This window comes from Anomaloglossus baeobatrachus, chromosome 6, assembly GCF_048569485.1.
Source record: "Anomaloglossus baeobatrachus isolate aAnoBae1 chromosome 6, aAnoBae1.hap1, whole genome shotgun sequence".
NCBI classification, from domain to species: Eukaryota; Metazoa; Chordata; class Amphibia; order Anura; family Aromobatidae; genus Anomaloglossus; species Anomaloglossus baeobatrachus.
In genome coordinates, this window is record NC_134358.1 from 306,331,003 (window position 1) to 306,358,959 (window position 27,957).

Below are 27,957 nucleotides of genomic sequence, written 5' to 3' on the forward strand. Positions count from 1 at the left end.
TAAGACAATCCAAGTGTCAGTGGCCTTTCACTTTTTATGTGATGGATTGGTCTTCCAGGCATTGTAAACCATGAGAATGGATCATTTGTGGCAGCAGTTATATACATGGTTAGCGCCAGCATCAGGATAATTAAGCTTATTGGTCCAATATTGGCAGGTTTTTGCTTATAAAATGGTCCAGTGCTTCTCAGGTTTCATGTCTTTTTGGATTCAGAAATATATATTCTTCCCAAGAGACACATTTTTCTTAATAAACCAACCACAAACATAAAAGGGAAAAACATTTCACAATAATGATGTGAGACATAGTCAAAGTTCTATTCGTATTATTTTCGCTTGTGGTGTCTCTTAATGGAAGTAAAGAACAAATTTCCCCTGACCAATAGATGGTGTTAAGTTAAAGGAACCCTCCACCCTAGGACTATAATGGGACCATACATTTCATCATGTATGGTCACACTGCTTAGTGTCCTCATTGTCTCGATGCTGCTCTAGTCAGATTGGCATTGTTTTCTTCCTGCTTCCAAGATGAGGAGTGAAGTAGTAAGAAAGAATCAAGCCTCCCCGGTTTTACTTATTCCCCAGTACTGGAAAGAGAGGAGGGTTGTGGTGTAGACTTACTGATGCTCTCCCCATGGCATCTTGGCAGGAGGAACAGAACACTGATCTGAGCAGGGTTAACAGTAGGAGATAAATGGAAGGCACCAGATAAGGTGACTAAACATAAGAAATGGACAGTCACTTTTCAGTCCAGGTTGGAGGACTGTTTTGAAGGGGTTCTCCACTACTTGGTCAACCCCCTTCTCATTCCTCGTATTTGCCCCTATTAAAATAAAAATGCTTATACTCACGTCCTGTGCTGACGCCGTGTCAAATGTGTCAGTGTGATGCCATGGCAAAACCAGGTAGTCACAAATGTGTACATTCTCCTTGTTAGCATCAGAAACTTAGGTGTAACACACGGCCATTAAATCCTAGCCACCCCCTCATGATAATAGGGACACACCAGTGGGCGGGATCAGGCGGATGAGAACACCCACCTAGGGGTCCTGAGGTGTCAGAGGCGGGGAACACGTCAGATCAGTCTAGAACAGTTGAAGTGTGGAGAGCAGACAGTTGAAGTAGGAGTCAAGTGCAGACTGTGCAGTGGTAGTCAGGGGTAGTGGCCCTTGGACTACTTGGCTAGGTGGCAGACGGTGAGCAGAGCCACAGGCGACGGAGATCCGGTCGCAGGAGACCTAAAGTGGACCGGGGCAGGGTTGTAGCCCGCTGGTACCGACAGCGGGAATCCGGTCCCGAGGCCGTACTTAGTTTGGGTGCCTGGACCCTAGGGCGAGGAAGGTTGCAAGCCCCTCTCCAATTAACAAGCCAGGGACAAGGTTCCAGATGTTGTCCCAATTTACTGCCCAGATAGAGCGAAATGGAAGCCCAGCGCAGGGGATAGGGTGTCCACCAAGAACGCACTGAAATCCCAAGTGTCAGCTTTCGCGGGCCACAGCTCCCAACACAAATAGAATCGGGAGTGGACTTCTCCCTTCCATGCAAAGTCGTCCAAAAGAGAAGGAAACACAAAGTGCAGGAGGAAGGGATATCTGTTCATCAATCTGGGTGTGGGATCCGAATGCACCCTCCAAAGGCAGCCGGCCACTGGCAACTTGGTTTACTACTGGACTTGTTTGAAATTATTGAACTGTTAGTACACCACTGTCCCCCGGTCCGGTCTGGCGCGCCACCTCCAGCAGCTATCACTCCCGTGTTCGACCCACGGACCCCGGGACTACACCTCCCCTACCCGTGGAGGGGATCCCATCTTGCTGCCCCCTGCTTTATCAGCCCCGGGCGCCCCATCAACAGGCAGCGGCGGTGCCAACATCCTTCACCGCAACACATGGGTGGCGTCACAGACAACCTCTCTTGTAATTATCCCCCTTTCCGACGGTTGTGAAGACGGGTGGCCGTGGGAGCCCGGGTCCGGTCACCACTCGAGCAGTAGCAGTAACCTGGATCCGAGCAGGCCCCCCAAGAGAGAGAGAAGCGGCGGCGGCCCCCGCCCGCAACATCAGCACTCATTGTCCCTGGGCTCTCATAGAGTTGTTTCGGCACAGGAGCCCTGCGGCTAATCAGTGCCAGCTTCCCTCTCCCTGGCTTAAAACATATAAATAATCAGCAGAAAATGGAGCGACAGACGCAGCTCTGCCTTCCGCTTCATTGCTTATTTTGGAGAAATAGAATTCTTAGCAGTACTTTCAGTATTGCAGTCAGGCACCTTCATAATGCTATTAAAGAACTTGTCCACTACTAGGACCATCCCTTCTGATTCCAAATGTTTCCCAAAGGTAAAATAATAAAGACTATTCTCACCTCCAATATTGGTGATGTTCCAGCGGTGTCCGGGATCGTGGTGCCAGGGCTTGCGTGTGGTTGTGACATCAGGCAAGCCCAGAGTCCAATCAGCGCTGGCTTCCTTCTCCCCGCCTTCATTATTAGACATGACAGGTTTCCTTTTAATACAGTTGCCAGGAATTGACAATGGTATTTAAATCATTAAACATCAGCCATTAGAGCTAGCCCTGATCACTGGTGTTACTGGCAGATGTGAAACTATGTATTGCAGCCGGCATCACCACTATATTGAGGGAGCACAGCTCCTGAGCCCACTCCATACATACTCACTCTGGGCGTGACGAACATGCCTTGCAGGGTGCACTCCTTCTGTTCTGCAGTATTAAGTGGATACGAACGCTGGTTTGACGTTGTATATAATTCACATTTTCAGTAATTGTGCAGGATTTCGCAGCATTGTTCAATTAAACAAAATAAACTATCACTGTAATAACTTGCATCACAGCTGGAATAAAACAGTCTCCAAACTATTGCTTATTCCTCGCAGACTCTTCACGCAGCTGATCGGAGTGGGTGCCGATGGTCAAACCAGCTGCATTTCTATATTGATGGCCTAATCTATGTAAAACCATCACATTTAAAAGGCTAGATAACTTATTCAATGGGCCTTAGCTACAGTATCACAAATAACCTGTGGATTTATGTTTTGCTGTGTTTTGAGAATATATTCTTATTTTTCTAATTCTGTAAAACCCCCTAAAGATGTGTTATCAGCTTTCCTGACATGTCTGTTATAATAAATAATATTAAAAGGGTTGTCCAGGTGTCGCGGGCGGAGGAGGGGACGCTGCGCTCACCCACTGCTTGGGTCCGGCTGCTGCTGCTCAGTGGTGGCTCGAGCGGTGGGCCGGATCCCGGGGACTCGAGCGGCATTCCTCGCCCGTAAGTGAAAGGGGGTGGTTTGGGTTTAGGGATATTGTCCGTGACATCACCCACGGTTTGTGGTGAGATTGGTGACACCACTGCTGCTCTGGACGGGGATCCCGGGAGCAATGACAGGGAGCAGCTTGGATGTTGGTTCTTTCCTCCGTGGGTAGGGGGGTTGGTTGTCCCGGGGCCCGGTGAGGGAGGTAGGGATGGATGGTAGGCGGGTTACGAGGCCTGGTGAGGTGCAGGGTCGCGGGGGCAGCGCTGTGCTGCACGGTACGGTGGTACTCACTCAGCCAATGACGAATGCAAAGTCTCCGGTAAAACAAACGGCTGGATGGACGGGTCCCACAGACGGCTGCGGTGTTTCTCCTCCCGGCAGGTTAATGGTGACTGCCTTTCCCTGCACCTGTGTTGTGTTACGGTTCCAATGGCTTCCCACCAGTAACCCGCCCCCCAGCTTGGATGGATGCTGAAGGAGCCCCCTTTGCCCGCAGGCTCTGGCCCTGGGAACTGTGGCCTTGGCGGTGACTGTGTTTCCCTCTATGGTGTGAGCTGTTGCCTTCAATCGGGTCTTGACTGCTGGGAAACCCCGGAGGCTCCCTTCGCTAATGGATTTGACCAGTTTTACGGCGACTCCTAGCCTGGTCGGGGTCCGTAAGCCCTGCCAGATGGTGCTGGCTTCTCTTTACTCTCCGATCCGGTACCGCCGGGCCACCGCCCGTCCACGGTCCTTACGGTTTGCTCCAATTAGCCTCTCCTGCAGACGGTCACCACCGTCTGCCAACCTTGCTGTACCGTCCGGGCCACACACCCGGACGCCGTCAGACTGCTCCTCTCCCACTTTACTTCCTCACTCCAACTCCTCTCCAAACTCATCTGCTTTCTTTTCCCGCCTCCAGGACTGTGAACTCCTCGGTGGGCGGGGCCAACCGCCTGACCCACCCCCTGGTGTGGACATCAGCCCCTGGAAGAAGGCAACAAAGATTTTGTGTTTGACTTTGGTGTGCCTAACCGGGGTGTGGGGTGTGTTGGTGTAGTTCTGTGACGACCTGGCTTGTCCAGGGCGCCACATTCCCCCTTAGTAAAATGCAGACCGTCCGCGGGCTGCCCATCCATCACCGGTTTTATTTTTCACGAACTGAAAAAAGATATAAAACGGTAATACATGTAAAACAAGCATTTTTCAATCGTCCCACATCGGGAGGCACATTTCTTAAACGTTACCAAACATTTTTAATAAATAACGGTTACGGCTTCCGCTCTTCTCCCACCCAAGCAACCTGGCCCTGATGCTGCCCGTAAGCTAATGGGCAGCACCCCTTGACCCCAGTCCAGCACCAAGTCGCCCGAGCGGGTTCTGTCTCTTTCAGGGGACCCATGTCCATGGGGAACCCCTGAACCCCCCGGAGGATCGCCACCGGTTACGGTAGTGGCGGGCCTGGGCCATCACTTTCCTCCAGGCCCATCCTCCAAATCAGCCTCTCCGGAGGCGGTCACGGTATCAAGCCCAACATTTTTATTCACATTCCACAAGTTCGTGGTTGCCCTGCAAGTTCTCGGGCTTGTCCGTAGCAGTTTCTACGCATGGTTACAGACAGTCCCCACGGGGACAACAGTTGCCGGCAACGACCGGTTCAATCACAGTTTTAAATCAGGTAAACTTTCCTTCGGTTGATCATCCTTATCATTCAAAAGCTTTCTAAACTGGTGGTCCCAACCTGGACAACTTGTAGCGGAGCTCCGCTGACACTAAAGCGGCTACCACCGCAGGGGGTCAGCCCACTCGGGGACCGGACGGTACATCGGGTTCTCCCTCCACAAGCAGTTCAGTCCGGAACCACTGACGGCCGTTAAGAATGGTGGCGGGGGCAGTGTGGTCGGAACCCCCTCCTCAATCGGCGGCATTCTCTCCGGGCCTCCAACTGTGGTGCTGGCCCCCGGCTCCCACGCAATCAGGTCTGGTTCTGGAGTTTGGGTGGACTGGTCGCGTCGCGGCATGGCCGCAGCGGCCCCTTGCTCACGGGCCCCCACCACGGCAACCATCCTGCGCATCTCCGCCATCCAATCTAGCAGTTGCTGCAGGCTCTGCGCCCTCACCTTCAAGCAGAACCGGCCCAGCTCTCGCTCCAGCCACGCAGCAGTCCCGGCGGGGAGCTCACCCGGGCCGCAGTCTTCAAAGGCTACTCCTCCTCGGCTCCCCCAGAGCTTAGACGCTCCGGTAGCGGGTACCCCCGCGCTCCAATTCGAGGACGCCGCCATCTCTCCATCCGCGTCCCCCTTAGTCTTTTTCCGGCTCCTCCTCTACAGGGGCGGGGTTTCGGCTTTCGCGCCTCCACTACTCGGGAAGACTCTCGAGCGGGGACTTTTCGCGCCCAAAATGGCGGCTTCTCAAAATTTTCGGCCGGACAACTCCGGCGGTCACAAGGCGCACCTCTACCAGACGGCAGAGCGGTAAGATGCTGTTCGTGACGCCAAGTTGTCACGGGCGGAGGAGGGGACGCTGCGCTCACCCACTGCTCGGGTCCGGCTGTTGCTGCTCGGTGGTGGCTCGAGCGGTGGGCCGGATCCCAGGGACTCGAGCGGCGTTCCTCACCCGTGAGTGAAAGGGGGTGGTTTGGGTTTAGGGATATTGTCTGTGACGCCACCCACGGTTTGTGGTGAGATTGGTGACACCACCGCTGCTCTGGACAGGGATCCCGGGAGCGATGACAGGGAGCAGCTTGGATGTTGGTTCTTCCCTCCGTGGGTAGGGGGGTTGGTTGTCCCGGGGCCCGGTGAGGGAGGTAGGGAAGGATGGTAGGCGGGTTACGGGGCCTGGTGAGGTGCAGGGTCGCGAGGGCAGCGCTGTGCCGCACGGTACGGTGGTACTCACTCAGCCAATGACGAATGCAAAGTCTCCGGTAAAACAAACGGCTGGATGGATGGGTCCCACAGACGGCTGCGGTGTTTCTCCTCCCGGCAGGTTGATGGTGACTGCCTTTCCCTGCACCTGTGTTGTGTTACGGTTCCAATGGCTTCCCACCGGTAACCCGCCCCCCAGCTTGGATGGATGCTGAAGGAGCCCCCTTTGCCCGCAGGCTCTGGTCGTGGGAACTGTAGCCTTGGCGGTGACTGTGTTTCCCTCTACAGTGTGAGCTGTTGCCTTCAATCGGGTCTTGACTGCTGGGAAACCCCGGAGGCTCCCTTCGCTAATGGATTTGACCAGTTTTACAGCGACTCCTAGCCTGGTCGGGGTCCGTAAGCCCTGCCGGATGGTGCTGGCTTCTCTTTACTCTCCGATCCGGTACCGCCGGGCCACCGCCCGTCCACGGTCCTTACGGTTTGCTCCAATTAGCCTCTCCTGCAGATGGTCACCACCGTCTGCCAACCTTGCTGTACCGTCCGGGCCACACACTCGGACGCCGTCAGACTGATCGTCTCCCACTTTACTTCCTCACTCCAACTCCTCTCCAAACTAATCTGCTTTCTTTTCCCGCCTCCAGGACTGTGAACTCCTCGGTGGGCGGGGCCAACTGCCTGGCCAACCCCCTGGTGTGGACATCAGCCCCTGGAGGAAGGCAACAAGGATTTTGTGTTTGACTTCGGTGTGCCTAACCGGGGTGTGGGGTGTGTTGGTGTAGTTCTGTGATGACCTGGCTTGTCCAGGGCGCCACACAGGCTTGTGGTGAAATTCTGCAGTCACTCTATGTGACAGCAAGCTTCTGAATCCTAACAGCGTGCACACCGCATGCTGTCAGGATTCTCTGGTGTTGAAGGTGAGAGCTTCACATACACGCAGTCATGTGTCAACCAGACATGCTTGGCTTTACTTGATACAAGTGAATTGAGCAAGGTCAAGCACGTATAGTTGGAATGTGGCCTGAACTATGCAAATTGCATATTTTCAGTCACATGAAAGCCCACTCTGGCACACAGCACCAGAAAATCTTAACAGTGTGTGGTGTCCACACTGTTAGGATTCAGAAGTCTGCGTAGAGTGACTGCAGACTATCATCTCCAGCCTGAACAACCCCTTTAAGAATAGAGTGCTATTTCTTAAAACTTTGTGTTACTATTCTCCTTCTCAAGGGGGTGTGCTCCTGAAGAGCCTGGCCAGCACCATAAAAGGAGGTGTGCTCCTGAAGAGCCTGGCCAGCACCAGAAAATCCTTTAAGAATAGGATGCTATTTCTTAGAACTTTGTGTTACTATTCTCCTTCTCAAGGGGGTGTGCTCCTGAAGAGCCTGGCCAGCACCAGAAAAGGGGGTGTGCTCCTGAAGAGCCTGGCCAGCACCAGAAAATCCTTTAAGAATAGGACGCTATTTCTTAGAACTTTGTGTTACTAGTCTCCTTCTCAAGGGGGTGTGCTCCTGAAGAGCATGGCCAGCACCAGAAAAGGGGGTGTGCTCCTGAAGAGCCTGGCCAGCACCAGAAAATCCTTTAAGAATAGAGCGCTATTTTTTAGACCTTTGTGTTACTAGACTCCTTCTCAAGGGGGTGTGCTCCTGAATATCATGGCCAGCACCAGAAAAGGGGGTGTGCTCCTGAAGAGCCTGGCCAGTTTTGATTGGACAGTGTCAGTGTGCAGGGACACAACACCTACTGGTATCAATTTATTAATATACTTCTAGAACGAATAACAGAGAAATGGCAAAATGTAGACTTCTAAGAAAGATCCTCTATAAGGAGACACGCCAAATGAACTGACAAGTTTTCTTTAAGGCTGGGCGCCCACGATGAGCATGAGGAATAACATTTTCCAGCAACCAGATTACTCAAGTAAAAAGTAACAGTAGTGTAATAATAGCTATAATTAGACCCAAGGCTTTTTAGAAATTTATCAAGTTTAATAAGACTGTTAAGGAATATAATTTTCTTTTGCTGAACAGGCTGTATTATTGTATACGATAGGTATATTAATAGGTTTCCTCTACGAGCAGCTTAAATCAAGCTATTATTCAGCATCTCAAGATATTATTAGACTTTTGTAAGGTCCATAAAACCTGAATGCACTATAATAGTTCTTTACCTTCATTGTATGAAGAAATAACTCAGAAGTGAGAAATCAATGGCTTTCTCTATATATTGTGTCTTGGTAGGGTTGTCCAGAATTAAAAAAAAATGTACGCAGATTTTCCCAAAATCTGCAGGAAAAAATTGCATATACGAGGTAGTGTGTTTCTGCTTTGTAAACACACCAAAAATGCAGGTAACCAGGCCATGACTGTATCAATAAAGTTCTGCTATGCCCAATACCAGGAAGCATCAAAAACAAAGCATCGTTAGTTAAAGCATTTAAATGCTGTGGACAGAAAGCCATTAGGGTCTTACCCAAATAGCATGAAAGGAGTGGTAAGGGCTATGTGCTCACCTTGTAGGGTTGTGTGACACACAAAAAGTAGTAAAGATGTAATGCAGCTGATGCAGAATCCACGAGCACTAATTCAGCCGTAATAACCAGAACCAAAATAAAGTTGTGGAATAAGTCTGCGCTGCTCTGTATAAACCTGTGTGCATGTCCTTACGAAGAAGTGAGGATACACTTCGAAACGCGTAGAAATAAAACCACCTCTGTAAAACTACTCAGCTCTTTGGAGGTTCGTTTATTCACAGCAGCACCGACTTATTCCACAACTTTATTTCAGTTCTGGTTATTATTTAAAGCATGACACACCAACAAGAGACAAAAGCCTCAGCGTCAAATATGCAATAAATGTGCATGTAAAAAAACACTAAACAATGTAAAGATGCAACTAGCCTTTGTTACATAGTAGGTGCATCAAAACTTCACCAAATACTCATTGTGGGATCATAGCCAAAATGTCTTGGTTGTAATTTGTGATGAGCGAGCTCGGATCCTCCGTATTCTTAATGAGCAGTTGGATGCTCAGATGGGCATGACTCGAGATCCAAGTATAATGGAAGTCAATTAGAAACGCAAGCATTTTTCAGGAAAATTTCCTCTAAAAATGCTCAAGTACCCCATTGACTTCCATTATATTAGGGTACTCGAGTTGCATCCAAGTATGGTAGTGCTCACCAATCACTACTTGTTATGAGTATTGAGCACCTACCATGGTAGTACTCGCTCATCAGTGCTCGTTACAAGTATCAAGCACCCAAGTATGGTAGTGCTCACCAATCACTAGTCGTTATGAGTACCTGAGCAACTAGGCATGGTAGTGCTCGCTCCTCAGTACTCGATACAAGTAACAAGCACCCAAGCATGGTAGTGATCGCTCAGCATTACTTGTTACGAGTATGGTAGTGCTCGCTCATCACTACTTGTTACAAGTACAAAGCACCTAAGCATGGTAGTGATCGCTCAGCACTATTTGTTATGAGTATCGAGCACCCAAGCATGGTAGTGCTCACCAATCATTAGTTGTTATAAGTACCTGAGAAGCTAGGCATGGTAGTGCTCACTCATCAGTACTCGTTACAAGTACCAAGCACCAAAGCATGATAGTGATCGCTCAGCATTACTTGTTACGAGTATGGTAGTGCTCGCTCATCACTACTTGTTACAAGTACAAAGCACCTAAGCATGGTAGTGATCGCTCAGCACTATTTGCTATGAGTATCGAGCACCCAAGCATGGTAGTGCTCACCAATCATTAGTTGTTATAAGTACCTGAGAAGCTAGGCATGGTAGTGCTCACTCATCAGTACTCGTTACAAGTACCAAGCACCCAAGCATGGTAGTGATCGCTCAGCATTACTTGTTACGAGTATGGTAGTGCTCGCTCATCACTACTTGTTACAAGTACAAAGCACCTAAGCATGGTAGTGATCGCTCAGCACTATTTGCTATGAGTATCGAGCACCCAAGCATGGTAGTGCTCACCAATCATTAGTTGTTATAAGTACCTGAGAAGCTAGGCATGGGAGTGCTCACTCATCAGTACTCGTTACAAGTACCAAGCACCCAAGCATGGTAGTGATCGCTCAGCATTACTTGTTACGAGTATGGTAGTGCTCGCTCATCACTACTTGTTACAAGTACCGAGCACCCGAGCTTGGTAGCGCTCGCTCATCACTATTCACTACTCATTACGAATACCAAGGATGGTAGTGCTCGCTAATCAATACTGGTAATGTTGATTAGAATAGCTGCAGCTTGTGTCTTTACACTTTCCAACAAATACCATTTTACCCACTGTTTTTATTTTAACGAGCTGTGGACCTTGACCTCAGCCAATATGAGTGGATTTTAGTTGTTTTTAAGTCTTTTGCTCTCTGGAATAAAGTGGCATCATTTTTTGAGCCGTTGCTTTAGTTAGACATATTGGTATATTTGGAGAAAGACCATTGGGCATAATTGTGTTGTTTAAAAAAATCTCATATTTTTGCATAGTTGGTACAATACAAATATTTGCAGCTTTTTGCAATTTCTCCAGTCCTCATCAATTTTCTGAAAGTAGAAAGGGGCCTGCCTACTACTCAATAGATTTACTCTAAATGTAGCCAGAATTAGACAGACTGCTTAAGATGTGCCATTTAAATTTACATTTGAATCATGTAATGAAGACTGGGGAATAAACCTCCAGTTAATAAGAATGTTTTCCAATGTCTTTCTTGGTAGTGCAATATGGGGGCCTCACAGTTGAGTTCACAACCAGTCAATATAACAAAAGGAAGAATAGTGAAATATATAAAAAGCTAAAAAAAAAAATAGAAAGAGAAAACATAAAAAAATAGTACAAATGTAGGCATAAAATGAGCAGTGAGATCACTGTATTTTAATGGTTTGTGATATGTTTTATTAACATTTATAAAAATCTTTGAGGAACACAATGCTTTTAATTCATTAATTGAGACGCAGACACAAACATCATAAGGTTCCATAAAAATAAAAAAACTACGTCCCACCGTAAGAGGGTAAAAAAAAAGGAAAAAATGCAATATCATCTGAAATTAGATATACAGTATATTGTAGGTATGTTCTGCGTATACATGCATATTGAGAGCCAGTGCAAATGTGTGACCTGTGTTCCTTGGCTGTAAATGTTTAGTGTAAGTAATGTACTTGATTTAATGCTTGATTTATATAAGGATAAAAAATACGACACTAAAATCCGGATTTTCTCCTCATAAATAATACTTTATAATACATCTATAGAACAATTGACAGGGCATCTGACACCTCGAGGATATGCCCAATGAAAATACTACAGTAAGTGTTGAAAAATGAGACTTTTCTGTACCTTAGTAATCCTCGCCCCTTGAAACATTTGCTACTAATTCTGGATTTTCTCATTTTTATGTTAGTGTGTTCAAGTCCCAAGGGAAGAGGATTTAACAAAAATATCTGGATTTAGAAAATGCATTGAAACTAAGGGAAGATTTGGCAGTACTGAATGCTAAACACCGCACATACACCATGCAAAATAGTCCTTGGGATCAGCGCCCAGGTAGCATGAACACATCTGGTAATAAGGTGTACAGGACATGAAATATGGCAGCGAGACAGCCAGCCATACAGCAATGCTGGACGCATTCATCTGACACCAGCAAAACACATGCAGTGTGAAGTGTTTGTATTACTGTCTAAGAAAGGGTCTGGATCAACCTCACGGAGCACAAATGATGCAGGAATCCATCAAAATGAAAACTTCTAGGCATGTTTCCCAGAGAAGCACAGACCTGGATGTGAGATGGTTTTACGTCTTCTCTACCATATAGAGGTCCCTTCTAAACAATGTACGAATTATGATATTTATGAAGCTGAAGTTAATGTAATGTTAATCTCAGAAGTTGGAGGATAGACAGATATGGACAGGATAACATTCACTCATTGCGTTAGTCATCATATTTATTATTTAGCTATTGTTCATTGGGGTTTCATCAGCCAATGTGTTATGCTACTGTTACTCAATTTACTACATCATAGCCACCAGAAACTGCACTGCAATATGGTAAAAAGGTTTGGCAAGGAGGCTAGCATTTGTCTAGTCCTAAACAATTAATTTCTACATACCGCTGCAAAAACACTAGAAGCAATTATGAAAGGTGACTTTTCAGGAAACACTGTCATGTGGACATGAGAAATAACACTATTGCTGCCATAGAGGCGTAACAAAAGTGGGCGAAACACATTTACGTGGACCCCTAACCATATATCATATGTGCCGTAAATTGAACATCTGTGAGGTTAATGATACTGTGTCCAATAAATAATAGCATATAAAAACAGATTTATATATTCAGATATAATCCTGTGATCACACACACTGCACATACACATGTAAATATACACACAGCACATACACTGCCAGTCTACTCTTCAATTTCTCTAACATCCTGCAGTTAAAGCACCTTTGGAGACACCATGGTCATATGACTTTGATGTCTCACCAAAGATCATTAGGCAGACTTAGGCGGGCTTTGCACACTACGACACCGCAGGTGCGATGTCGGTGGGGTCAAATCGAAAGTGACGCACATCCGGAGTCGCAGTCGATATCTTAGTGTGCAAATCCTTTTTGATACGATTAACGAGCGCAAAAGCATCGTTATCGTATCATCAGTGTAGGATCCGACATTTCCATAATGCCGGTGCAGCGACAGGTACGATGTACTTCCTCGCTCCTGTGGCAGCACACATCGCTGTGTGTGAAGCCGCAGGAGCGAGGAACATCTCCTACCTGCGTCTCGGCTGCAATGCGGAAGGATGAAGGTGGGCGGGATGTTTACATACTGCTCATCTCCGCCCCTCCGCTGCTATTGGCTGCCTGCCGTGTGACGTCGCTGTGATGCCGCACGACCTGCCCCCTTAAGAAGGAGGCGGTTCGCCGGCCAGAGCGACGTCGCAGGACAGGTGAGTGCATGTGAAGCTGGCGTAGCGATAATGTTTGCTACGCCAGCAATCACAAGATATCGCTGCTGCGACGGGGGCGGGGACTATCGCGCTCGACATCGCAGCATCGGCTTGCGATGTTGCAGCGTGCAAAGTACCCCTTAACCTCAGACTGGAAATGCTGCAAACCTCTAAGAGAGTGAGGACCCTAAAATATTGTTCCGTTTTCCCCCCTTCCACCTAACACCAGCTCTGCATACCAGCCTGTCTCCTTTTTCAGTTCCTCTAGACTCCTTCAGTTAAAGAACCTTTGGTGACATCATGGTTACCTGACCATGATGCCACCAAAGGTTCTTAACCAGTTTTAACCTTGGATTGGAAATGTTGGGGATCCCTAAGAGAGTGTAAACGTTGGTCCTGACTGTAACTATAGCATATTTTTTGGAGTAGGCTGATATTTCAAGTATACTCCAAAAATCCTGTAAAATCATGCTAGCATTTATTTTGGTGGTAGGTCATATTTTCATAGAAACACTGTGACTTACAGTTTATGTACTTTTTGATGGTGAATTAACTTTTCCTGTCATTTCCATGTGGCCTACATCCCCATGACGACTTGTTCCAGCCACGACTCATCTGCAGAGTTTGCAACAAGGATGCATTTGATTTCTCACTTTTCTATCACCATCTCCATCTATTCCCAACCTGCACAAACTCCTTATCCTACTTTATCCCCCATGCTCAGCCCTCAAAGCCCACTATATAAAGAATAATGACCACAAATACCTCCTATAAACAGTATAATGCCCCCAACACTCTATGGTGGCCCTAACAGTAGTGCTCTAACAGTATAATGCTCTCAAAGCCCCCCCTATACACAGTATAATGGCCTCCTTGTGTGACGCCCTGGCAAATCCAGGTAGTCACAAAAGAGTAATCCTCCTTGGCACCAACACAGTCCCTACACAGATATACACCAGCCAATCAGGCCCTACTCACCCCCTTCCCAGGAAAATGGGAGGGATCGAGAAGAGCTTAAGAAGTGCAGAGAGGAGTTAAGTTTCAGTTTGAGCTGTAGTCAGTGAAGAGCTGACAGGAGGGAGTTGGAGCTCCCTGGAGAGGTTGGTAGTCGGGGTTGGAGCCCTGGGCTACCGGACTAGGTGGCAGTGAGGGCCACAGACAGTGGAGATCCAGTCGCGGGGAACCTGAGGCCGACCGGGACAGGGTTGTAGCTCGCCGGTGCCGAGAGAGGGGAGCTGGTCCGAAGGCCGTTCAAGCGGACTAGTCCAGACAAGAAAGAGACAGACAGAGAGTGTGGAAGAAAGGACCCCTGGCTGTATATCTGGGTGTGGTACCCGAAGACACCCGCCAAAGGTGACCGGCCATTGGCAATTTGGTTTACAATACAAACTGTATGTGGTTACCGACCATCTACATCATCAGCAGCTCATCCAGCACCACGATAACCGAACTGTGAGTTTCCTGCTCCCTGCAATCCCTCACAATACCCTGGGTCCCGGGACTACACCTCCCCTACACATGGAGGGGATCCCATCTTGCTGCCCCACTCCATCAGCCCCGGGCGCCCCATCACCAGGCAGCAACGGTGTCACCATCCCTCACCACAACCCACGGGTGGCGTCACTGACAAAGATTCTATCACCTGTAAATAACTCCTTTTCACTCGTGCGCGAGCCCCGGATAAGGCTGCCACTCGAGCCACAGCCACCGCCCGGATCCGAGGGCCCCGCGCAGCCCCCCGGTTGTGATCTGTCCCCCGCCCGTGACACTTGTAGTTCTCTCATAGTATAATGCACACAATTCCCCTTATACACTGTATAAGGACCACCATACTGTATGATACTCTGCACAGCTTCCTTTATACAGTATAATTACCGCACACTGTATAATAGCAACTAGTAAGTGTGCAGTACATAAGGATGGGGGGAGGAAAAGAAAGAGCTGAAAAGGATAGAAAGGCATTTTATAGATATATTACAAAGTTGCCCATCTTCATTTATACATTTGATTTATAAAGAAAACACTTTATAGGGGCCCTCTGCTTTAAATAAAATATGGGGCAAAGACTACTTATGCATTAAAACAATAAAATAAACAGTGCTTACCTAAAGCCCAGCAGTCCCAGTGCTTCCCTTCCACTACTGTCCAGCGGTCTTTGTTGATAGGGCTACAGCAGTTATATAATGTCTACAACACATAACCGGGGCAGGCAATGACTGGACTCAGTACTGACGCCAAGAAAGAGGGTACCCCTAGTGCAGCCTGGTTTTTATTTTACAGGATAAGCAATTTTGACCCCAGTTTTATATGACACCAGTAAATCTTCTCACAGTGTTAAATTCTAGATTTATGATAACATTGCACTTTGCTCATATCACTTTAATAGGGCATGTGTGATTGTCTATTTTACAGTGGGTAAGATATTGAAGTGCTGTACATACATAAGTGTACATACCAGAGGCATAAAATCCTATGAACCCCAGTATAAAATTTAGACATGATTCCTCAGTAAACACCAATAATTAGAGGATAAAATCCATACCACACCCGACCACTAATAAATATTAAATATGAAAATTAATAAATATCTCAAAGTGTGGGGATATAGGATCAATAGGACCATTCGGAATTAAATGTACTATACCAAAAAAGAAGAAGCCGAACTAAAAGGTCACTAAATGTTATATCTTTATTAATACATGATTAAAAAATGCACACATAATAAAACACACAGCTATTGACTGGAAAAAGGGGCGTCAAAAACCTGCATAGCATGTATAGATCATATACATTATTTTATACAATATAATATATAATGAGGCAAAGGGGTTAGTGTAAAAGGATTCAAAAAAGATGAATAAATATATGAAAAAATAAGTAAATACAACACACAGCTAAAGTGTCAAGTGACGTAATGCGTCCCCACAATGAGCATGCCGATGTCTGGTTCTGGCCTATGATTGGCCAGCGGCAGGTATAGCGATTGCCATGCAGGGAGTTGGAGGACATACATTCAACTGAAAATGGCCCTGGCGTTGGCAGTCTCCCTGGCTCCACAGGCCTGGTCGTGGTGATATCCTCTTCGATCACGTTCGTTACGCCCTTGATGCATACACATAAGGCAAAAAAGATCAAATATGAATCTTATCCTTAGTATTCATCACCAGTAGATGGTTAACAACTAATTCCTGAAAAATAAAAAGAATGGTCACCAATCCGACCTATACAATGAAAAAGACTCTTTAATTTAGAGTGTGATGGTTCAAGAAACTTTTAAGTATAAGTTCTAGAAGTAAAAAGAAATACATTGTCATAGTTTTTCCTGTTTTCTATGAATGGCTGGATAATTTTTAATTTCAGCAGCTACTTAACTTGACAAAAATTGTAACTTGACACTCAAGCATGGCTTTTGTTAGCGTGCTGATTTATCGCCTAATACTGCCCATGCCAGTCTGTGGTAGAATACAACTTACTGTACGTCTGTAAGAAATATGTGATGCAATATAAAAAGGATTCTGTCTACAGGCTTTTACTACTCTGTATGCGAACAGCACAATAAAAGGGCAGAGACCCTGACTCCAGTGTTATATTACTTACTTTACTGGTTGTTGCAGTTTTGATCAAACATGTTTTATCTGCTGACAATCTACCAGTTCTTTTTCCTGAGCTGTATATAACCCAACCTCCACCAATAATTGCCAGATTTTTGCATACACTGTTCATAAGCAGAAACTACCAATCAGTGGTGGGGGGCGTAGTTGGACTAGTTGGCAGTAGGCCAAGTAGTCCTCTAATGATAATATCCTGGTGACAAAACCGTGATTTTATTAAAAACAAAAACTACGCTAAGTAGCCCAGTAGGTGACACATCGCTAGAATCAGAGGCTCTGCCTTTATATCATGTTACCCTCTCCCCCTGTTAGCATAAAGGTGGCTTACACACTACAACATCGCTAAAGCATAGGATTTTGTAACGCATATCTGGCCGTGTTAGCGATGTCGTTGCCTGTGCCACCTATTAGCGATTTTGAATCGTTGCAAAAACGTTCAAAATCGCTGATCGGTGACATCCCCCTACTCTCGAATATCGTTGCTGCTGCAGTTATGATGTTGTTCCTCGTCCCTGCGGCAGCACACATCGCTATGTGTGACACCGCAGGAACGAGGAACCTCACCTTACCTGTGTCCCACCAGCAATGAGGAAGGAAGGAGGTGGGCAGGATGTTCGGCCCGCTCATCTCCGCCCCTCCGCTTTGATTGGGTGGCCGCTTAGTGGCGTCGCTGTGACACCCTACGAACCGCCCCCTTAGAAAGGAGGAGGTTTGCCGGTCACAACGACGTCGCTATACAGGTAAGTAGTGTGACGGGTCTGGGCGATGTTGTGCGCCACAAGCAATGATTTGCCCGCATCGCACAGCCGATGGGGGCGGGTGCGCATGCTAGCAATATCGTTACCGATATCGCAGCGTGTAAAGCGGCCTTTAGTATTATAAAATCAATTTAAGTTTTCACTAGCAGGACCTGTGTGAGGTCTTACCAGAAGGGGCGGGACCTCAGCAAACAGAAAAATGCTTCGTCCTGGTATCAGCTCTGTTAGCTGAGGCTCCGCCCCTTCTGGTCACATGGGTATGACCTCACACAGGTCCTGCTAGTGAAAACTTAAATTGATTGTATAATACTTATGCTAATTCTAACAGGGGGAGAGGATAACTCTGAATACCCCCCGGATATTATCTGATCCTCTGCTGCTGTCACTCAAGAAGCTGCCGATTTTATAAACTTTACTTTCTTGGATTTCAAAACCTAAACATCCGAGCTGACCACTACAGGTATGTAGAGAATCAGCCTTATAGTGCCAGTATAGAGCTGGCTTTAGGTTATATACGAAAATCCTGGTGATTGGTTCCCTTTAAGAAAGTGCTGAAAGAAAGTCTTCTATAAAAAATGTTGATTCTCCAGTTCTCTTAAAGCATCAGCCACCATTTCTTTTTATTTCCGTGCTTAAGTGGTGCATTAAATCTAAGCCCCCTGACCCTTATCTTATACTCACCTGCCACCGCCTTTTTCTGTTATTGCTGCTATTGTTATTTTTATTATTTTTATTATTCTGTTATTGTTATTGCTCCGGACCTGGCAGCAGCTTCAGTGTTTCAGGGAACGCGCCGGAGTTCACAACTCAATGTAAGTCTATGAGAGTCTCGTTCTGGCTCTCGTAACCATGCATTGAGCTCTTGTGACGTCCAACCACTCAGAAGTTACTAGCACAAGATGGCGCTACAGAAACAAAGTGGCGCCGAAAGAAGATGAAAACACCGAAGGGTGAGTATAAGACTGGAGACAGGGGACTTAGGGGTACTTTGCACACAGAGATAAATCTGCGGCAGATCTGTGGTTGCAGTGAAATTGTGGACAATCAGTGCCAGGTTTGTGACTGTGTACGAATGGAATGATATGTCCACAATTTCACTGCAACCACAGATCTGCCAAAGATTTATCTCTGTGTGCAAAGTAGCCCTTAGATTTAAAGCTCCACTCCAATGCTGAAAAAAACCTGAAGGTGTTCTTTAAGTATGATGGGATCTCTTGGTTATGGCTTCCTTTTTTCAAAACTACACTTCACTTTCGTATACTGTGAGAAGTACAGTGCATGAGCCCAGTTTGCATAGCTGTACTCGTTCTGGCTCTTATGCACATTGTGGCCAGTGCTTCCATACTGAAAGCCTAGCTTTAAGCCATAGACAACCCAGTGTTTATACTGTATATACAATGCACAGCTGTGAATAGATTTAACATATACTGAAACAGAAAACAGATGTTGAATATGCTGTTTGCTACAGATGTGAACGTTCTCTTATATTTAGGTTATTTGAGCTGAGTGAGGGAAGCCATCTTCTGGATAGTGTGTATTATGATTGCTATTGATGGGACAGTTAAACCAACTGTCAGTGAAAAGACCAGCTATTCATGTATGGAATATAAATGACTCATTTGTATTACATCTCACCCCCTTGTAAACGGATCTTCATACATTTCTAATATGATGTTTTCAAAATGCAGGAGAAGAAGACTTCCTGAAAAAACTATACAAAGCACAAGAGTCCAACTCAAGCAATTCCGAATATTCCTCGTTTCTAAACCGATTTTTCATCTGTCGTGTCCGATGCCTATTGGACAGCACGTCTGGATTTCTGGTGAGCTGCGCTACTAGCCCTCTCTGAAAATGAAAGGGGTGGACCAACATATAACGTAAATTTAATCTTAAATCCATAGCTATTGAATGTAAAACTATTTTCTAATATATTTCATTAAAAAGTCCTTCTCCTTCCCTAACTACACTATCTAACTGTTTTTTGTTTTTGCTACTTCCTTATTTGATGACGCTTTGTTTGAGAATCCCAGTGCATGCTGGGATACTCACACAAAGTGTCATCTGGAGGCAAGGGAAGTTTGTTTTAGGGATTGGATTAGTCCCTGCTGCTGTGAACTAGGTGCTGTGCACAGTGACAGTGCACTCACTGTAGCCAAGTCAGATCCATAGTAAGGAGCAGGAACCAGAGAAGAGTGCACTGTCAGTGTGTTTTCCAAGACTACCTAGGATAGCACTTTACAATTCACTTTCCATATACAAACTGTCAGACATTACAGAGTAACACAATTCAACAAATACCCAGAAGAGTGAGGTCCCTGCTCACAAGCTTATTAAAATAGCTCTGCATGATCCGGTCACCAACCATTATGTGTACAAGTACAGATACAGCATGCTATTAACTGTATGGAGAGTGTTTAAACAGATGATGAAAAAGACCAGATTTAGGAGGATGATTTTGTAAGAGTAAAATGGGAATAGTTAGATAAGTGAGATGAGGTATTAGGCTAGTCTAAAGAAATCCATGTTTAGGGCACAATTTAAACTGTGGGTATTGTGAATTAATCAAATTGTCCTGGTTAGTGCATTCCAGAGAATTGGTGCAGCTTGCGAGAAATCTAGGAGCCAGGAGTGGGAATTTTGGATTATAGAGGATGTCAGTTTTGGGTCATTAGCGGAATGGAGGGCATGGGTAGGGTGATAGACAGTGATGAGGGAGGAGATGTAGAGCGGAGTAGAACTGTGAAGGACTTTGTGGATGAGAGTGATAAGTTTATATTGTACTCTGTGGCAGAAGGGCAACCAGTGCAATGACTGGCACAGGGCAGAGGCATCGGTGTAGCAGCAGGAGAGAATATGATCCTGACTGCTGCATTCAGTATGGATTGGAGAAAGGAGAGTTTAGTAACAGGGAGACTGATTAGTAGAGAGTTGCAATAGTCCAGACGAAAATGAATAAGAGCGACAGTAAATTTTTGCAGAGTCAACGTTAAGAAAAGGTCGAATTCTAGAAATGTTTTTGAAGTGTAGGTGACATAATACTTTTGCAGACCATATATATTATCTAGAACTATTCATAAAGGCTTGAACTGAAATACTATTCTCTCTGTAGACGTGAACTTAAACACAGAACAAATATTAGTAATACTCAGTGTACAAGACGTGATGTGTGTTCATACTCCTTGAACTTTTGCTATGGAAACCTTAAATACACAAGCTTTACTATAGGCAGGAATCCGTGACTCTTTTCATCCCCCTGACGGTTCACACCTTGCATGGATTCAGCCACACAAAGAGATCTCCCTAATATTGTTATCCCTTTTACATTTCACAAATGCAGGAGTACAATACATCAACTACTGTATGATAATCCTCTTAATGCCTCATTTACCGAGGATGGATCATGGTGTCATACATGATGAAGTTTATATGTACTTGAACCTATCATTAAAAGCTTATACAGTTTTACTAACACATAAGTCATCCTTAATTGAAATCTGCATAGTAGCATTAAAGGGAATGGATATTTACCTATGGTCTATTTAATGACAATTTGTCCAACTGGCCTGATTTGTGAGACCCCGATAGAAGTGATGTGTCACTTACTGGGCTGCTAAGTGTAATTTTTATAAAATCACTGTTTTATCAGCAGGAGATTATCCCTAGAGGATTAAGTAGCCCACTGCCAGGTAGTCCAACCATATGCTCACCAATGATTGGTAGCTTTTATTATTATTATTATTATGATTATTATGATTATTAATGCTTATGCACACTGTATGCAGAAAGATGACAATCAGTGTTGTGGGTGTGGTTATGCAGAGCTCAGGATTCAGAGAACTGCTTGATCTACAGCACATAAAACATTACTTTATCAAAATTGCAGCAAGCAGCCCAGTAAGTAATACATTGAGGGAATCAGGGTCTCAGCCCCTACATCATAATGCTCTCAGATGGGATAGCAACAACCTGCTGACAGATTTCCTTTAAATTTTGATAATATACAGTTACAGTGGGGAAAAAAGTATTTAGTCAACCACCAATTGTGCAAGTTATCCCACTTAAAAAGATGAGAGGCCTGCAGTTAGCATCATAGGTAGAACACAACTATGAGAGACAAAATGAGAAAACAAATCCAGAAAATCACCTTGTCTGATTTGGCAAGAATTTTTTTGCAAATTCTGGTGGAAAATAAGTATTTAGTCACCTAAAAACATGCAAGATTTCTGGCTCTCACAGACCTGTAACTTCTTTAAGAGGCTCCTCTGTCCTCCACTCATTACCTGTAGTAATGGCACCTGTTTGAACTTATCAGTATAAAAGACACCAGTCCACAACCTCAAACAGTCACACTCCAAATTCCACTATGGTGAAGACCAAAAAGCTGTTAAAGGACACCAGAAACAAAATTGTAGCCCTGCACCAGGCTGGGAAGACTGAATCTGCAATAGGCAAGCATCTTGGTGTGATGAAATCAACTGTGGGAGCAGTAATAAGAAAATGGAAGACATACAAGAACACTGATAATCTCCCTTGATCTGGGGCTCTAAGCAAGATCTCACCCCGTGGGGTCAAAATGATCACAAGAGCGGTGAGCAAAAATCCCGAAAATACACGGGGAGACCTAGTGAATCACCTGCATAGAGCTGGGACCATCGTAACAAAGGCTACCATCAGGAACACACAACGCCACCAGGGACTCAGATCCTGCAGTGCCAGACGTGTTCCCCCTGCTTAAGCTAGTACATGTCCGAGCCCGATCTGAAGTTTGCTAGAGAGCATTTGGATTATCCAGAAGAGTATTGGGAGAATGTCATATGGTCTGATGAAACCAAAGTAGAACTGTTTGGTAGAAACACAACTCTTCGTGTTTTGAGGAGATAGAATGTTGAGATGCATCCAAAGAACACCATACCTACTGTGAAGCATGGGGGTGGCAACATCATGCTTTGGGGCTGTTTCTCTGCAAAGGGACCAGGACAACTGATCCATATACAAAAAATTATGAATGGACCCATGTATCATGAGATTTTTAGTGCAAACCTCCTTCCATCAGCAAGGGCATTGAAGATGAAACATGGCTGGGTTTTACAGCATGATAATGATCCCAAGCACACCGCCAGGGCAATGAAGGAGTGGCTTCGTAAGAAGTATATGAAGGTCCTGGAGTGGCCTAGTCAGTCTGCAGAGCTCAACCCCATTGAAAACCTTTTGAGGGAGTTGAAAGTCTGTGTTGCCCAGCGACAGGCCCAAAACATCACTGCTCAAGAGGAGATCTGCATGGAGGAATAAGCCAACATACCACCAACAGTGTGTGCGAACCTTATGAAGACTTACAGAAAACATTTTACCTCTGTTATTGCCAACAAAGGATATATAACAAAATATTGAGATGAACTTTTGTTATTGACTAAATACTTATTTTTCACCATAGTTTGCAAAAAAAACTTGCCAAATCAGAGAAAGTGATTTTCTGGATTTGTTTTCTCATTTTGTCTCATAGTTGTGGTCTACCTATGATGTCAATTACAGGCCTCTCATCTTTTTAAATGGGAGAACTTGTACAATTGGTGGCTGATTAAAAACGTTTTTCCCCACTGTAGGTCTAGAAATATTTGGACAGTGGCCATATCTTTGTGATTTGGGATCTGCATGACACTATTTTTAAATTAAAAACGAAATAACTGGGATGTAATTGAAGTTCTCATTAAAGGGACTGAACAAAAATATCCTGTGAAACGTTGAGTTATTGTAACTATTTTTCTATAAAGCCTCCTAATTTTAGGGGCTCTAAAGTAATTGGATGAATTTACTTAACTATAAATAAAATGTTCATTTATAAATACCATACTTTGCTGAAATACCTTTGCAGGAAATGACTGCCTGAAATCTGGAAACAATGGACGTCACCAAAACATGAGTTTCCTCCTTTGTGATGCTTTGTCAGGTCTTTACTGCAGCTAACTCCAGTTGTTGCTTGTTTATGAGACTTTTTGTCTTAAAATTTGTATTAAGCATGTTGAATGCATACTCAATAGGGTTGAAAGGAGATCTGGTGATTGAATTGGCCACTGAAGAATATTCCACTTCTTTGCCTTAAAAAGTCCCGTGTTGCTTTTGCAGTATATATTGGGTCATTGTCATCTGTACTGTTAAGTGCCACCTAATCAACCTTGCTGCATTTGGTTGAATCGGAGCAGAAAGTATAGTATGGGCACTTCAAAATTCATCTGACTGCTTCTGTTTACAGTCATATCATCAATAAACACTAGTGACCGAAGTGCCATTGGAAGCTATACATGCCCTGCCATCACACTCTCTCCACCATGTGTTACAGAGGATGTAGTGTGCTTTGGATTATGATGAGCCATTCCAAGCCTTCTCCATACTTTCTTCTGCCTATGATTCTGGTAAAGGTTGATCAGAGTTTCATTTGTCCAAGGAATGCTTTTCCAGAATTAGGCTGCCTTCTTTATTTTTTTTTCAGTCTAAGCTTGCCATTCTATCATTAAGACTGATTAATGGTTTGCACCTAATGGTGAACCCTCTGTATTTGCTCTCATGAAGTCTTCTCTTTATGGTAGACTTAGATACTGAAACACCTACTTCTTTTAGAGTGTTCCTCACTTGGGTGGATGATCTGAAGGGGTTTATCTACACCATGAAAGGAAATCTGTCTTACACGGATGTCCACGCCTCTTTGAGTTCCCAAGCCCTCTAGTACGCTATTTTTTTTGCAGAATGTGAATGTACCAAACTGTTGTTTTGGCCACTCCTATCATTTCTGCTATGTCTCTTATTGATTTCTTCTTTCTTTTTTTCAGCCTAATATTGGTCTGTTTCTATTCCAATAAGAGCTCCTTTGACCACATGTCATGGGTTCACAGCAACATCTTTCAAATGCAAATGACACATCTGGAATCAGCTCCAGACCTTTTATCTGCTTAACGGATGAACAAGGGAAAATGCAGCCTATTAAAGAGCTTTTTAGATAATTGTTCAATAACTTTTGGTCCCTCGAAAAAAAGGCAGTTACATATTATAGAGCTGTAACTCCTAAACCTTACTCCAATTAGGATATGAATAACCACAAATTAAAGCTGAGTCTGCATTTTAAGCCCATATAGATTATTGATTATATAATTGTATCTTGAATGTTTTAGTAAACACCTATAATATCAAAATTTGTGTCACTGTCCAAATATTTCTGGACCTAATTGTATTTTTAATATTGTTTTTTTATTTGTTTTTTTATGGACATTTATTTTTTTCATAAGAGATTCATTAGCTAAGAATATGCAATAGTAATCTGCAGAACAGAAAATAGCAGCATTCAGTGTATGTAATTGTCAGTGGTTACTATACGTAAGATCAAGATCTAGATGTATGGCTGAGAATGAAATTTGCTACAAATTGTCATTAAAAACATCCCTTTCGATTGTGGTCAAGGTGTGACTTTCATACTAATACTACATTATTCTGTGCTGTAATTCCCCACATGATTGCACTGTGGTTAGCAAGATTTATAGCTGCCAAGACATCATTTCTACAAGATGATTGACAAAGTTGCCCATATTAGTACCAGGGAAGTGAAGAATGCCCCTGTTTCTGCAGCTGTTATCAGTAACAAAGTCCTGCAGAAAAGAAGTGACATGCACATTAATTCCGCAGCGGAAATTCCGCAGCAAAACCCGCAGGGAAAAAAAAACGCAGTGTGCGCACAGCATTTTTTTTTATCCTCATAGGTTTTGCTGGAGAAGGACTGCAGAAATGTTATAAACATTTTCTGCAGCATTCCTTCAGCGAAATCCGCGGCAATTCAACGAAAAAAAAATCCGCAGCATGCGCACAGGGCCTAAAACTAATTTGACTGCAGGTAAGCCCTCACTCTCTCCCTCCCCATCCCCCACTCTCCCTTCACTGTCACTTTAAATATGTCAAGGAACCTTAGATATGAAAAATGATTTAGTTGAGCAAGCTTTCTTACGGCTCTATGCCATAATCACCAATAATTACTGTATATTTTACTGAATCCTTGGCCCTGAAAAAAAATGATACACTTAGAAAATAACCACTTACTCCAAATTGAGCATCAATAAGCTATTAAATGTAGTGGATTCAAGTCAGCAGCAGTGGTGCCCAGCAAATGATAAAGATAGTATTAGGAAAGACCCCATGAACAGCAGTAAAGCACCTGCCAATCTTTAGATGCCTATATTTCCATACAGCGATACAAGAGAGGCCATGGTCCCACGGGCCCACTGCAGTTTTCATTAGGTGCTTGCTTTTCTTGGCTTTTTCTTTGACCATTTCTAAAGCAATTTAGAAATATTAGGCTATGTGCCCACGCTGCGGAAAATGCGCGGATTTTGCCGCGGATTTCTCGCGGAAAAGCCGCGGATTTTCCAGAAATCTGCAGCACAGCTACTCCCCAGCCGTTTCTATGGCATTTGGGAAATGCAGTGCCATTGCTGCGTATTTTTCCGCAGCGCAAATCGTGCGGATTTTCGTGCGGATTTTGCCTATTCAATTGAATTTAAAAAAAAAAATCGCAAAATCCCCAACAAATTCCACGTCAAATCCGCATCAAATCCACGTCAAATCCGCACAAAATCCGCACCTATGGAAAGGTGCGGATTCCGGGGGAAAGCTGCGGATTTTGATGCAGAAAAATCCGCAGATACAGAGTCCCGTGGTCACATAGCCTTAGAATCAATTATCAGGACTCCGATCCATTAGTCAGTAACTGTGACAGATGAACAGGAGGACACGTGCACATTTCCTTACCTCCCGGCATTCCTGGCTCTCGTTTTGATTAGCCTGATGGTGTAACGTCGTGTGTGCACCTCGCACACAATGATGAGATTGAACCAGCCCGGCTAATCAAAAGAGGAGTCGGGATCGGGAATGCTCGTCAGTAAGATCCTGAGATCACATATCACTGACTTGGCCAAGTCCTGTGAGATGATTCTTCCATCTCTAAAAAGCGTCCATTTACTCAAGATGACCGTAGCACTCTTTAGCACTACTTCTCCTGGTTTTTGGATATCCCAAGACTACTGAGTGATTCTGCCTTTTCTTGTGGACAAAAAATGTTTGTATTCCTATATCTTGCAGAGTCACTAACCTGGGGGAGAAAGGAATGAGAGTTTCCTCCATATCATATGTATATCTTTGCATCCTCTTCCTAGGAACGTGTCAGGTTAACTGTAGATCCCCTCAGATGAATCCAACATAAAGCAGGTTTCACATCACCCCTTTAATAAACGTCCTGAGACTTCAATAGGCATTGGTCTCACACACCCAACCTATATTATGGATGATTACAATTTTGTAGCTCATGCAATCATTGGCTTTCAACCTGTAACCCAAAGTATTTTTACGTTAAAATAAACTTTAATATTTTTAATATACAGAAAAAAACTAATCATGGTGTCCTCTAGTAGCTCTCCCTTAAGTAGGTGACAAAAGGTTACATTGAAGATGTTGTCCTTCTGCAGTTACATATTACTTCTTTCAGTTAAGAAAGTGTGTGTGTACATGTGTATATGCAGTGTGTGTGTACGTGTGTGTACGTGTGTATATGCAGTGTGTGTGTACGTGTGTATATGCAGTGTGTGTGTACGTGTGTATATGCAGTGTGTGTACATGTGTATATGCAGTGTGTGTGTACGTGTGTATATGCAGTGTGTGTGTACGTGTGTATATGCAGTGTGTGTGTACGTGTGTATATGCAGTGTGTGTGTACGTGTGTATATGCAGTGTGTGTGTACATGTGTATATGCAGTGTGTGTGTACGTGTGTGTACGTGTGTATATGCAGTGTGTGTGTACGTGTGTATATGCAGTGTGTGTGTACGTGTGTATATGCAGTGTGTGTGTACGTGTGTATATGCAGTGTGTGTGTACGTGTGTATATGCAGTGTGTGTGTACATGTGTATATGCAGTGTGTGTGTACGTGTGTGTACGTGTGTATATGCAGTGTGTGTGTACGTGTGTATATGCAGTGTGTGTACGTGTGTATATGCAGTGTGTGTACGTGTGTATATGCAGTGTGTGTGTACGTGTGTATATGCAGTGTGTGTATACGTGTGTATATGCAGTGTGTGTGTACGTGTGTATATGCAGTGTGTGTGTACATATGTGCTCATGTGTTACACACAGGGTTTGGAGAGATATGTTGATGTTCCAGAATGTGATGATATGATTATATTTGAATAAATGTTGTTTGGTTTTTTTTGTTCAAGAATAAATGTGGATTGCTGGTTATGGAAAAAAAAATAAGACATCCCCTGAAAATAAGCTCTAGCCCATCTTTCCAAGCAAAAATATCATTAGACCCTGTCTTATTTTTGGAGAAACATGATACAATTTAAAGGCTAACTGTCCTCTCAAGTGACTCTTCAGAACACGCTGTCCTGTGTGTAAACGTGGAACCTTTTCTGGCCATCATATGTCTTGTATCCGGCATTTTCACCAGTCTCTGCCTCTTCATTTGCAATTGACTCAGAGCTGGTGA

At 44.6% G+C, this 27,957-nt stretch overlaps 1 protein-coding gene across 2 annotated transcripts in view; it reads left to right on the forward strand.

Moving 5' to 3' along the window:
• AHRR (aryl hydrocarbon receptor repressor) overlaps positions 1–27,957 on the forward strand; it is a 359,460-nt gene that overhangs the window by 306,026 nt on the left and 25,477 nt on the right. For both annotated transcript variants that reach the window (XM_075316523.1, XM_075316524.1), the window contains one exon: positions 19,130–19,263. In XM_075316523.1, the coding sequence (XP_075172638.1) occupies positions 19,130–19,263 (134 nt within the window). The remainder of the gene's footprint in view (positions 1–19,129; positions 19,264–27,957) is intronic.